This window comes from Nicotiana tomentosiformis, chromosome 4 (genome assembly GCF_000390325.3).
Source record: "Nicotiana tomentosiformis chromosome 4, ASM39032v3, whole genome shotgun sequence".
Lineage (NCBI taxonomy): Eukaryota > Viridiplantae > Streptophyta > Magnoliopsida > Solanales > Solanaceae > Nicotiana > Nicotiana tomentosiformis.
In genome coordinates this window covers 82,217,928-82,231,591 of record NC_090815.1, presented here as the reverse complement: position 1 = coordinate 82,231,591, position 13,664 = coordinate 82,217,928, and the positions used below count along the sequence as shown (strand labels likewise).

The window sequence follows — 13,664 nt, the reverse complement described above, 5'->3', positions numbered from 1 at the left end:
ATGCAAAATATTGCGAAGGGAATAAGTAGTCATCACACAGATCGGGTGACACTAAAGTTATGGTTTTAATTTCCTAGAGGCGCTTATTAGGGAAAGCAATAATTTTTCTAAGTGTGGGTACCGGGTCTCGGCCTCACCTAAAGTTCGACTAACATAGTAAATAGGAAATTGTGTGCCTTTATCTTCTAGAACTAAGACCCCACTTACAGCGATTTCCGAGACTACTAAGTACAAGTAGAGTTGCTCGTCCGCTTTCGGAGTATGAAGCAGTGGCGGGCTTGAGAGGTACCGCTTTAATTCTTTCAATGCTTGTTGGAATTCCGGGGTCATGCAAAGTTGTTCTTCTTTTTGAGTAGTGAGAAGAACATGTAACTTCTATCTGAAGACCTCACGATGAATCGGCCTAGGGCGGCTATGCGCCCTGTTAATCTTTGTACGACCTTAACATTGTCCATGACTGTGATGTCTTCGATTGCCTTGATCTTATCAGGGTTGATTTCAATGCCCCTATTTGATACCATAAATCCGAGGAACTTGCCTGAGCCGACCCCGAATGCATATTTCTCCGGGTTGAGTTTCATGTAGTATTTCCTTAGTATATCGAAGATCTCCTGCAAATGTGTCAAATGGTCATCTGCTCGCAGGGACTTAACTAGCATATCGTCAATATAAACCTCCATTGATTTTTCTATTTGTTAATCGAACATTCGATTTACTAAGCGTTGATAAGTGGCACCAGCATATTTTAGTCCAAATGGCATTACATTATAACAATAGGTGTCGTACTTAGTGATGAACGAAGTCTTTTCCTGATCCTCCGTGTTCATTTGTATTTGATTGTACCTGGAGTAGGCATCGAGAAAACTAAGGATCTCGTGGTTGGTCGTGGCATCGATCATGCAATCTATATTCGACAGAGGAAAAGAGTCTTTAGGACATGTTTTGTTTAAATCTTTATAATATACGCACATTCTAAGTTTATTTCCCTTTTTAGGGACTACGACTACGTTTGCTAACCATTCGGGATATTTTACTTCCCGAATGGATCCTATTTTGAGAAGTTTAGCTACATCGTCCTTGATGAATGCATGTTTTACCTCTGACTGGGGCCTTCTCTTTTGTTTTACCGGACGGAACTTCGGGTCCAAGCTCAGTCGATGTGTAGTGATCTCCGGCGGGATCCTTGTCATATCTAGGTGAGACCAAGCAAAACAATCCATATTACTGATAAGAAATTTAATGAGTTTTTTTTAGCTCTGGGGTTAACCCCGTACCCAGGTATACCTTTCGATCGAGTAGATGCACGATCAGTATGCTTGCTCCAACTCTTCGACTGTCGATTTGGTGGCGTCAGAATCCTCGGGGATTATGAAGGATTGAGGGGTCTAGTAGTCATCATCCTCGTCCGTTCCCTGCTTCTCCGACTGAGTTGAGGCTGGTGGATGTGGTCCTCGACCTTGATCTTTGACTGGTACCAATTATGTACATCGGCCCAGGTTACCGCTGGGTATTCAATTAAATTCTTCTATAGCTGTCGTGATGCCACCGAACTTCGTTCGTTCAAACCTTGAGTAAAGTCTTGAACATCCCAATCGTCTGTGACCAGTGGTAGTTCCATGCGTTCCATGTTGAACTGAGAAATGAATTCCCCCAACATTTTGTTGTCTTTTTGTTTCACCTTGAAGAGGTCCGACTTCCTAGTCGCAACCTTTATTGCTCCGGCATGTGCCTTTAAGAAGGAGTCTGCAAGCATGGCGAAGGAATCAATGGAATTAGGCGGCAAATTGTGGTACCATATCATTGCTCCTTTCGACAAGGTTTCTCCAAATTTCTTCAGTAGAACAGATTCAATCTCATCGTCTTCCAAGTCATTCCCTTTTATTGTGCATGTATAAGAAGTGACATACTCATTAGGGTTGGTGGTCCTATTGTACTTAGGAATTTCTGGCATTCGGAATTTCTTCGGAATGGGTTTTGGAGGCGCACTTGGAGTGAAAGGCTTCTGTACGAATTTCTTTGAATCTATACCCTTTAGAATCGGCGGTGCCCCGATATTTGGTCAACCTGGGAGTTGTATGTCTCTACTTTCTTATCATTTGCCTCGATTTTATTTTCTCCCGATTCAATCCGTTTAGTGAGCTCCTCGAGCATTTTCATAAATGGCAGGGTCAGTCCCCAATTCGTTGGCGTTCGACCTTTCCGGCACATGCTCGGTTCTGTGGACGCCTTCTGGTTCTATCCTACTCAGTGTTCGGTGCTGATTTTGTAGTTGTGCTATAGCGGCTTGTTGAGCCTGTAACATTTCGAATATCAATTGGAGGCTAACTCCACCATCTTCTCCGCCCTACACACCTTGACCACCTGATCGAACTTCCCTGTGTACGCTACCTTCGGGATCAATGCCCAAATTTGCATTTAGGGCGACATGTGAACGACATCAACGGGATTTGCAATTTGTTCTCCCTCGAGGTCAGCCTGAGGCACCTCGATCCCTGGGGCAGCTATATTGTCATTTTCCAAGTGAAATCCGAGGTCGTTGTCACCATGTGTAGGTGCTGCTTGTGAGTTTGACATGTTTATCCTGAAAACAAAGATTCTCACGAGAACAAATGTAAAGCAGTGTGTGTTATTTGAATTGGTATTAAGCAATCACTATTATCCTTGGCCCCACGGTGGGCGCCAAACTGTTTACCCTTAAAATTGGATAACAATTAAACTTATAATGTGGTTCTAAGGACACATGATTTCACTTAATACCAATTGATAAATATGAAGATTAATAACAGAAATGAACTATAAAGTAAATCAAACCAGTGTTAGAATGGAACTCAGCCCTAGAGTTTGGATACCCTTGAACTGGTTGATGCAAGAACAATTAAAATATAACAAGCTGATGAACAATAGTATAAACGAGAAAGAGAATTATATTTCTTTGATATTTGTGAACAACGTGTCTTACAAATGATTAGAACCCCCTTTAAATAGTAGAGGAACTCCACTTATGGTATAATTCTAATTACAGAAGGAAATCTCATTATTATCTAATTAGTCATTTCTTATTTGATCCGTTCCGAGATTTATACCATGATCCTCGACCAGTCACGGATATCCCGCCTTTCTGTTATTGTGCTATCTTCGATCTTGCTCGATGTCTGTCTCATTTTGCTTCGATCGCTACTAGCTTCGATCTTGACAGGTACCTCGATTCTGAACTCGGTACCTTATTCTCGTGATTTAGTCTGTTCCGTTATGAGTCCGTCCTTCGATGCAACCTCCCGGTCTCGGTCAAATAGTAAAATCGGGTGGGTCCGATTTTAACCGTATACAAACTCAAACCCTCTCGGTATACTGGTTAGACTCTGACCTTTCTCACTGTTCTTCCCTCTCTCTCATGTATAATGATTTTTCTTAAAAGAAAAGTTCTGCAATAGATGACCGGAATGATGATTTGGGAACTACTTTTTGCAAAGACTATCTTAGAAAATGAATGAAATAGGAAGTGTAACTCCTATTTTGTAATAACTCGACCAGTCGTTTTGAGTTTTGGCATTTCGTTCAGTGGTTTGAGATCTTGAATAGCTTCATATGATGTATTACGACTTGCGTACATGGTTGGTCTGGTTTCGAGAAGATTTGGAAGTGATTTGGAACACTTAGTTCCTAATTTGGAAGCTTAAGTTATAAGTGTTGACCAAGTTTGAATTTGGTGTATTTGATCTCAGATCGGAGTTTTGATGATTCTGTTGGGTCCGGATAATGATTTTGGACTTACTCGTATGTCCAGATTTGGATTTGGAGGTTCTTAGGTTAATTTGACACTAATTGGCGGAAGTTAGAAGTTTGATCGCATGGAGAGTTGATAGGTTTGACCCATAGTTGACTTTGTTGTTATTGATATCCGTTTGGGATTTCGGGCCTTGGAATAGGTTCGTATGGTGATTTATGGCTTGTGTGTAAAATTTGAGGTCATTCCAGGTTGTTTAGGCATGTTCAACGTAAGTTTTGAATTCGGAAATTTGGATTAGTTCATTAAACTTGAATTGAGGTGCGATTCGTGGTTTTGATATTATTTTGTATGATTTGAGATCTCGAGCAGGTCCCTGAATTATTTTGGGACCAGTTGGAGTGATTGGACGGGGTCCCGGGGGGGGGGGGGGGGCTCGTGTGTATTTCGGATGGGTTCTAGACCATTTTTCTTTGTATTAGAACTGCTAGTTTTCTGATGTTTTGGTGTTCATCGCGTGAAGCATCATGATCGCGGAGTGTGATTTGGATGGCTTATGATTTTCCCTTCTCTTTCATGATGAGGATGTCGCGTTCGCGAAGCCTGTTGGAATGTGGTCATTGTGTTTACATCTTGTGCATCGTGTTCGCGTAGAGGGAGAGTTGGATGGGGGCGCCCAGTTATTGGCCTTCACGTTCGCGTATGGAGGACCGCATTCGCGTAGGCCAGTGAAGGTTTGTGGCGCGTTTGCGGGTGCCAGACCGCGCTCGTGAATGAGGATTTTGGCTAGTGTTTGATTTGTTCTTCGCGATCGCAAAGTAGGTCCCGCGATCGTGAAGGGAACCCTCGGGTAGACTTATATAATTCCATTTTGAGGGTTTTAGTTGTTTTATCATATTTTGAGATTGGGAACTCGGTTTTGAACGATTTCTAGAAAAACAATTCACGATTTAGATTGGGGTAAGTATTCTTGTCTCAGATTTGGTTACTATTCATGATTCCATCCTTGTTTTTAACATTTACTTGATGAATCTAAGTGAGACAAATTGGGGACTTTGGCAAAACTTTTCTAATATGAAAAATAGAGAGATTTGAACCCTGATTCGAAGTCGGATCTGGATGAAACTTGTATGGTTAGACTCATATTTGAATGAGTGTTCAAAATTTGTGACTTTTGTTGGGTTTCGAGAGGCGGGCCCAGGTTGACTTTTTGATTTTTGTTCAAGATCGAAGCTATATTGTTTGGGATTGTTTCCTATGACTTTTATTGAGGTTATTAAGTTATTTTGGCTAGATTTAAGCCATCTGGAAGTTGATTCACATGGGAAGGTATTTTTAGAGTACCGATTTGGTGTATTTGAGGTAAGTATCTTGCCAAACCTTGTTTGAGGGAATATCCCTTTGGATTTAGCCTTGATTGCTTATCCGTGTTATGTGCAAAGCGACGTGTACATGATATGACGAGCGTGTACACAGGTTCTATGTGTGGTTTATGACCGGAATAGATCTTAGGCTATTAATATACCTTAATTTTGGGGTATATTGTATATTAAATATACTTAAACCAATTTGTGACTACATGATTGTGCTCGCTACATTTCACTTAGCCATAATCATGCTTTATTTGTTGAGCACCCCTCCGCACTTTTATGTTATTGTCATGTCCTTGTGCACCTTGTTGAAAATTTGTGAGCTTATATCTTGATAAAATTTTGATATTATTATTTTGTGATATTGTGACACATGTGGACATGTTGTGTCGATTGATTGTTATGTGCGGAGTATAAGGTTGTTATTTCACTGTTGTTGATTGTGTGGAGTGATACAAGTGGCTATTGTGATATTATCTCGGCGGAGCGATACAGATATTGTCAGGGCAGAGCGATACGAGTAGGTATTATGATATTGTCAGGGCGGATTGTACGGGTGGCTATTGTGACTTTGTCTTGACGGAGGAATACACGTGGCTATTGTTGTTGTGATACAAATATGAGCATGTTGTGTTATTTGTGTGAGTTTCTTTGTGATAACTTGTTGTTTTAACTGAGCCTTTATTTGTTTTGAATTGTTATCACTTATTCTGATGAGGTTATTGCTATTGTACTTTTGCTATACTTTTGTTATCAGTCTTTGATTTATTGCACATGTTATTTTATCTAGTGGGTATCCCATGACTTGAACCTCGTCACTACTTTACCGAGGTTAGTCTTGATACTTGCTGGGTACTGACTATGGTATACTCATACTATAATTCTACACATTTTTGTGCAGAAATAGGTGTTAGAGGTAGAAAACCCAGGCAATGAGAGCTTCTTTGATCAGGAGGATTCAAGGTAGAGCTGCTTTGATCCTCGTAGTCTCTTGGAGTCCTTTCCTTATATTTATACTGTCAACTCTGTATCCGAACAATATGGTGTTTTGAGATATTTTATGTATTCAGTTAGATCTTGTGACTCTGTACTACCGAGATCTGGGGATATATTTGTGATTATCGTTGTTTTGACTTGTATCACCTTTATTTCCGTATTTATATTAAACTATGATTTATTCTATCATGTTTTACTTATTTAAATATTGATAGGTGATCGACTTATTTAGTTTTAGAGACTAGGTGACATCACGACCCCTATGGTGGGATTTGGGTCGTGATAAGTTGGTATAAGAGATCTTGGTTCATAGGTTCTACGAGTCACAAGAAAGTTTGGTAGAGTCTTGCTGATCCGTATGGAGACGTCTGTACTTATTTTCGAGTGGCTACGGAACTATTAGGAAAATTTCACTTCTTTCGTTCCATATCGTGCTGATTATCGATTTCAAAGTTTGAGCCTTTGTCTTTCTATTCTCTCACAGATGGTGAGGACATGTGCTACCTGATCAGTTGAGCAGTCACCTACTCCCCCTGCTACAACAACGAGAGGCCGGGGTAGAGGAGCGGCACGTGCTACAGCTAGAGCACCTGCCAGAACAGCACCTGTGGAGCCTCCAACAGCTCCAGTTGAGGATTAGGAGCCTGAGCATGTCTAGAATGCACCTGAGCATCCTATTGCTACGTCTGGACTTCAATAGACCTTGGCATACTTTCTGAGCATGTTTGGGACATTGGCTCAGGCAGGATTGATTCCAGTTGCACCAGCTACTTCACACGGTGGGGGAGGAGCTCAGACTCCCGCCCCGGTACACCAGAGTAGCCGACTCATGCTTATTAGACACTGAATATTGTGCCGGTGCAACCAGTGGTTGCAGTTCAGCCCGAGGTGGGGCCAGTTGTGTCGGATGAGGGGCAGAAGAGTTTGGAGAGGTTTTAGAAGTTCCATCCTCCCCAGTTCAGCGTAGGTCCTTCTAAGGATGCACAAGATTTATTGGATCAATGTCACCGCATTCTGCATACTATGAGTGTGGTGGTTCCAAGCGGGGTTGACCTTACTACATTTCAACTGATGGGATCGGCATATAGATGGTGGCAGACTTACGAGGTGAGTAGGCCAACTGGCATATCACCACTTACTTGCTCCCAGTTCTTTGATATTTTCTTGAGTGAGTTTGTTCCATTGACCCGTAGGGATGAGTTGTGCACCGAGTTCGAGAGAGAGTCGGCTATGGGATTTACAGTGTTATCTTGTCGTGCACCTGATTTGGTTTCCACTGTCAGAGAGAGAGAGTTTGTATATTTATTGAGGGACTCAGTTATAGCCTTAGATCTAGGGTGGCATGGGAGTTGGAGATTGAGACTCCATTCCATCAGGTTGTGAAGATTGCTAAGAAGTTAGAGCGTATCCACAGGCAGGAGAGGGGGGATAGGAAGGCTAAAAAGCCTTGAGGTTATAGAGGATTTAGTGGATTCTACTCTTCGACTTTGACCCATCATGGCAGAGGCTTTGTCGGTCTTCCAGTTCAGTCCGCACTTCAGGTTACCCGTACTGCACTAGCTAGCTAGGGACCCTTAGGGTACTCATATCAGACAACCATCGTTCAGTTCACCTTCTGCACGAGGCTCCTACAGTGGTTATTCCAGTCATTCGGCCCACTCAGTACCAACAGCCATGCCCGTAGAGGGGTTATTTTGAGTATGGCGATACTAGGCACATTATGAGAGATTGCCCAGACTTCGGATGGGTGGACTTCAGCAGAGTACTCTGGCTATGGGTTCCTCTCCAGTTGATACTCCACCTGCACAACCAACTAGATATGGAGGACAGGCGGATAAAGGATGTCCTAGAGGGGGAGGCCATGCCCGTTGTTATGATTTCCCTGGTAGGACCGAGGCCGTTACATCAGATGCTGTCACTACAAGTATTATTCTAATTTGTCATAGAGTTGAATGAGTTTTATTGATTGGGGTTCTGCTATTTCGTATATGTTGTCCTATCTTTGCTTCATATTTATATATGTCTCGTGATTGTTTGGATACTCCTGTCTATGTATCTATACTAGTTGGGAATTCTATTATGGTGGACCGTGTCTATCGCTCTTGTTTGGTTTCTAGGGGGAGGGGTTACTGATGCTTGATCATCGTTTCGATGTGTTATCCAGCCTTGGGTGTGGATGTGTTGGTAGATCTTTCAATTGTTCATTTGTGGGGCGAAGCGAATTCTTATATCTGATTGACGAGTATAGACTCACGAGGATTGATTGCATAGCGGTTGTGACTGTAGTAGGGCCATGGAGAGATATCAGTGGGAGGCTAAGCGAGTGGGTTATCTCATGCGAGAATATTTTAGGTTGTGTGATTTGTATATGGCTTATATTCAACAGAATGCACATACTACTATTTTGTAGGGCTTAAGGAAGTTCGTGCGACTGTCACAAGGGTGAATATGCATTGGGCAAAATCTTTGGAGTGTTTATGACTAGTATTACATGAGTTTATGAGGTATTCAGTTGATCAACGGTACATGATCAGGGCAGCTATGAATGAAGAGTACTATAGGTTACAAATGATATGTTCTATGGCTTCGAACCAAGTGGGGGAGTTTGCTATAGACGATCGGATTGATGATGTATTTTGTGATGAACGAATTAAAGCAGAGAATTTAGGTTGCCTCTCAAGAAGTGCCTTATTTAACATCGGGGCACAACGCAACAACAACCAACTTCACGATTCCATTGGGGTTTCCCCTAACTCAACTCCTGAGGCTGCTTTTTCTCTATCAATTTCACCAAAATAGTGTCAAAGTCTTTGACCATTCACCTTGAATATTCTCATACCATATTTAGATTCTAAATTCATGAAACTAAATGGGCATACATTAACAACTTTGAATGGTCCCTACCATTTCGATTTAAGCTTTACCCACAACAATTTGAACATTGAATTGTAAAGAAGAACCATACCTCCTAGGTAAAACTCTTTCCTTTTGATTTTCTTGTAGTAGAGGTATTTATTCCTCCGCTTGTACAATGATGCCTTCTCATAGGATTGGAACCGCAACTTGTCCATGTGGTAATTATTTGAATTTAAGAGAACCATTCTCAAGGATTCATCATGACACGTTTCTTCCATGTCCTCATCTACTATATCAATCATAGAGATCACTCCATAGTCATGCGATTGCTTCATTGACTTCTGGATATGGAAGATTTCTTCTTCATCATTCAAGTAGAATTTCAGTTCTCCCGCTTCCACATCTCAAATGACCCGCCCCGTAGCAAAAAATGGTCTACCAAGTATGATGGGGACCTCTCTATCCTCTTCGCAGTCCATTATCACAAAGTCGTCTGGAAAGTATAAATTACCCACATTGACAAGAATGACATCAATGACCCCAAACGGATGTTTTAGAGTTCGATCCGCCATAAGAAGCTTCATAGAGGTAGGCCTTGGATTACCCAAATCGAATATCTTAAGCACAGCGTAAGGCATTAGATTAAACACACCCAATCTGCCATTATGTGCTCTGGCGCAACTTGTCACACCAATCGTACAAGGTATAATGAACCCGGATCCTCCATCATTTTCATTCTGATTTGTGAAATGATTGCACTGTACTGATGTGTCACTTTGACGATTTTTCTTCATGGTGACCAAGTCTTTCATGAACTTGGCATACCCTGGCATTTTCTCAAGTGCCTCTACAAAAGGCACAGTAACAATGATCTGGTTCAACATGTCATAGAATTTCTGCAACTGTCCCTCTTTTTGTTGTTTGGAAAACCTCTGTAGATAAGGAGGAGGTGGTCTAGGTAGCTTCTTGTAGGATTTAGAAGCCTCCTTAGTTGCTTCTTTGATTACTTCATTTCCTTTGGGAGGTATATCAATCACATCTTGAAGAGAACTAGGTGCTTGTTACATCTTTTCAACTACATTTGGCTCTACTACCGGTACATCGACTTTAGGAGGGTCAGCAACTCTAGTAGGTGTAATCTCCTCTTCTTCATCATCTTCAATAAAAATGGTTCTTCATTTAAGAACTTTACCACTCCTCGTGGTAATTGCAAAGACATGGCCTATACCATCATTTCCCTTTGGATTTACAACAATATCACCTGACAATGCTCCGCGTGGCCTCACATTCAGTTGAGATGAAATATCTCCTAATTGATTCTCAATTTGCTTGATTAACGTGGTATGAGAACTGACCATTTGATTGATAACTCTCCTTTCTTTGTCGAACTGCTCCTAGTTTTTAATCATTCTCTCCATCATAACTCTTAGCTCAGGGCACCAGAAGATTGCCCTTGACTGTTGTGGGACCTTTGTTGGTTGTAGTTTTGAGATGGCCCTCCATTACGATTTCCATGATTATTGTCGTTTCAGCCTTGATTGCCTTGGTTGGACCAATTTGAACTACCTCATTGCCATTGGTTGTCATGTATCTATTATCCTTGGTTGTTAGACCTTTGTTGACCTCCTTGATAGTTACCCACATGTTGAGCTCCCTCATTTTGCATTTGGTAACACTGTTCTTGGAAGTCGCCTTCTTGATATGATCCTTGGGAAAAATAAGTGCCTTCTTGACCCTGGAATTGGTTACCCATTGATGTTTAATTAAAACCCGAACCTTGAACATTTTTCATAGCATTAACTTGCCTTGGCATTTGGTTCTTCGCTAGCAACTTCAATGTTGTCATCAATTCTGCAATTTGTTCTCCTTGATCTTCCATTTGCTTAGTCAAGTTTACCGTAGATGGATCCCATTGGGGCACATTAGCTCTAGATTTCCAAGTGGCTGATGTGTTGGCCATTTCATCCAATATGTCTTCAGCTTATTGATTCGTCTTGTTCATAAAATTTCCCCCCGCTAATTAGTTTACATAGGTCTGATTAGTGGTATTAAGACTATGGTAGAATGATTGAAGGAGCATGCTGTTAGTCATGTCGTTATTTAGACATTCCTTAACCATTCCACGATATCTCTCCCATATTTCATGTAATGCCTCTGTGGGATGTTATCTAAACCCCAAAATTTCATCTCTAAATATGGCCATTCTCCCCGGTGGGAAATATTTGCCCAAGAACTTCTTCACATGTTCGTCCCATGAGTGAATTGAATGATTTGGCAATCTCTTCAACCAATCTAAAGCTTTCTCTCTCAATGAGAACAGAAATAACCTCAATTGTGCTACTTCATCCAAGACATTTGGTTGCTTGTTCATTTGGCATACATCGATAAAGTGCTTGAGATATTTGTTGGCATTTTGATCGTGGTCTCCTATGAAATTTTCTCTATATTGAAGCATGTTAATCATAACACTAGTGATTGTTAAGGTACTCCACCCTTATCCTTGATGGTACAATCGCACTAGCATATCCTCAATTTCGCATCGCTTATGGTAGAGCTTATTGTGCTCAAGGTGCCTATGGAACCTATTGTTGAAGTGGTGAAACTTGTTCGTTCTGTTGGTTTCGATTTGCTGGTCGGTGTGCACGAGGTGCTTCCCCGATTGGACCTAAAGGCAAAGCGCCAAGATCGTCTCCTGCCCTCACAATCTACACCAAAAGTAAACGGATCAAAGTAACAACGAAGAAAATATAAGAACTCGAATGAACACACAATAACACGGTAACACAAGAACACCGTACTCCCCGGCAATGACGCTAAAAATTGGTCTCGTCCAATCCTACTCTCAAATTGAAAGTAGTATGGTTTATTGCAATAATAAACCCAACAAGGTTGGGGTCGATCCCACGAGAAGTATAATGTGTTCTAGAATGTCAAAGAGTATGTGAATTCAATGAACTTAAAGTAATATTCAAATAAAAGATTGATTTTCTGTAATTACTTCTAAAATTATGACTACGAAATTTAATGAAACACTTAGAATGCGAAAATAAATAGAAAGTAGTAATCAATAAGAGAAAGCACTAGGGTTTCTCCTCCTTTATGTATGCTATGATATGGGTATGGATGTATTCAATTCCAATCAATCAAACATGTGTTGTGACAACAATATCAATAATACCAACTTAGTAATTTCTAACACTAAAAGTTTTTACTCACAAATGCCTTTCGAAGCTATTTTAGAGCTGTATGCAATTAAATTGTTAATTCCCAAGTAAGAATCTCCCTATTCCTAGTTTGATTTCATTAATTGAGATTATATTAATTCGGTAATCTACCAAATTCTATGATACAAGATTTGTACTAAACTTGTTTCTACTTTTCCAAGTTAGAATCTAGTGTTTACAACCACCAAATCATACAATAAAGTATGGAGCAATTAGTAACGTAATATTTACTCAAAGACAAATCGATATTAATAACACATAGTCATAACACTGCTCCAAATTCATAACCCTAGCTAATGAGTTTAGCTAGACATGACAATAGAAGAAATAATCAAATTATCTTTTAATCCAGTCATTGATGCGAAGAAGAAGATTGAGAAACCGTGATGTCACTTGTTAACCCTTTGGAAAACTCACAGTTGCTCGTACAACATTCCTCTCTGTCAAAAGTTGTCAAAAAAGACCTAAAAAATATATTTATACTCTTCTAAAAAGCTGATAAAATTATAATCGTCGGGTCTTGTGTGGTCAAGTAGTGTGGTCCACATAGGATGCATGGCCCAATACTCTATTCCTTTATCTCTCAATCCGTGGCCAAGATGTGTGGACAACGCAGGATGCGTGGCCACTTCCAGAACTTAAACTTCCAACCTCCAAGTTCTCCAAATGCGTGGCCCACACAAGATGGACTTTTGCTTCTTTTGTTTTCTTCTATAGTTTTGGCCTGAATTTGATGATTTTCTTACATGAATTTAATGATTTTCAATATCTTAATTCTCACCCAACTCCACGACCTGCAATCATATCATTCAAAATATAATTAGTCCATTAATCACATTAACGGGGGCATAACTCTATTAAAAGGCATAAGAGAAGTTGGGAAAATACCAACTTATCAAAGGACACTTGTGAATTAGCTATGACTTGAAAATGATGATTTCTAGGATGATTTTGAACAAGAGATCGGTTGGATGTATGATGTACTACACTTTATGGGTATGTAAGGGTCATGAGATAATTCGGGTTTGATACCCGTTGTGGATGTAGTGTGCAAGGAAAGAAATCACTTGGTTGCTTCTTTTTTATATTCATGTACTGGTGGAGCGCGGGTTGTTCGGTGCGTATTGGCTATGCATTGGATATTGGAGAGAGGTGAGCGACTCTTGAGAAGGTTATAATGAGTTCAAGATGTATATGTGGTGTTTAAATATTTTCGGATTTGCGTATGGGTAGAACTTGGGGCTTGTATTGGATAGTGCCGAGACTTGCGGTGTGTTTGGATCGGGCTACGTGTTGCAACGGGGTCGTGATAGGTCATGATTCTTCGTGCTGACTTCGTGTGCTTTACTTCTCCCTTGTGAGATGGGTTCATAGTGTTGTGCTTTGTGGTGGTATTTGTGGGGCTCGTAGAGTGGTTCTCTCATTTGGTTCTCCTTTCATCTTTAGTTATATTCGAGTTGTTACTTGTTAGGTGCACGAATTGCGTCGTATGTG

The 13,664-nt window shown here is 40.7% G+C and overlaps 1 protein-coding gene across 1 annotated transcript; it reads right to left on the bottom strand.

The window, feature by feature from the left end:
• Positions 1-8,990: 8,990 nt before the first annotated feature.
• Positions 8,991-10,906, bottom strand: LOC117280486 (uncharacterized). The gene is made up of 5 exons (XM_033660199.2): positions 10,752-10,906; positions 10,453-10,681; positions 10,139-10,340; positions 9,402-9,985; positions 8,991-9,287 (listed from the first exon to the last, which is right to left on the bottom strand). Exons 1-5 carry the CDS (start codon positions 10,904-10,906, stop codon positions 8,991-8,993), a joined length of 1,467 nt encoding a protein of 488 aa, XP_033516090.2.
• Between the last annotated feature and the right edge of the window lie 2,758 nt (positions 10,907-13,664).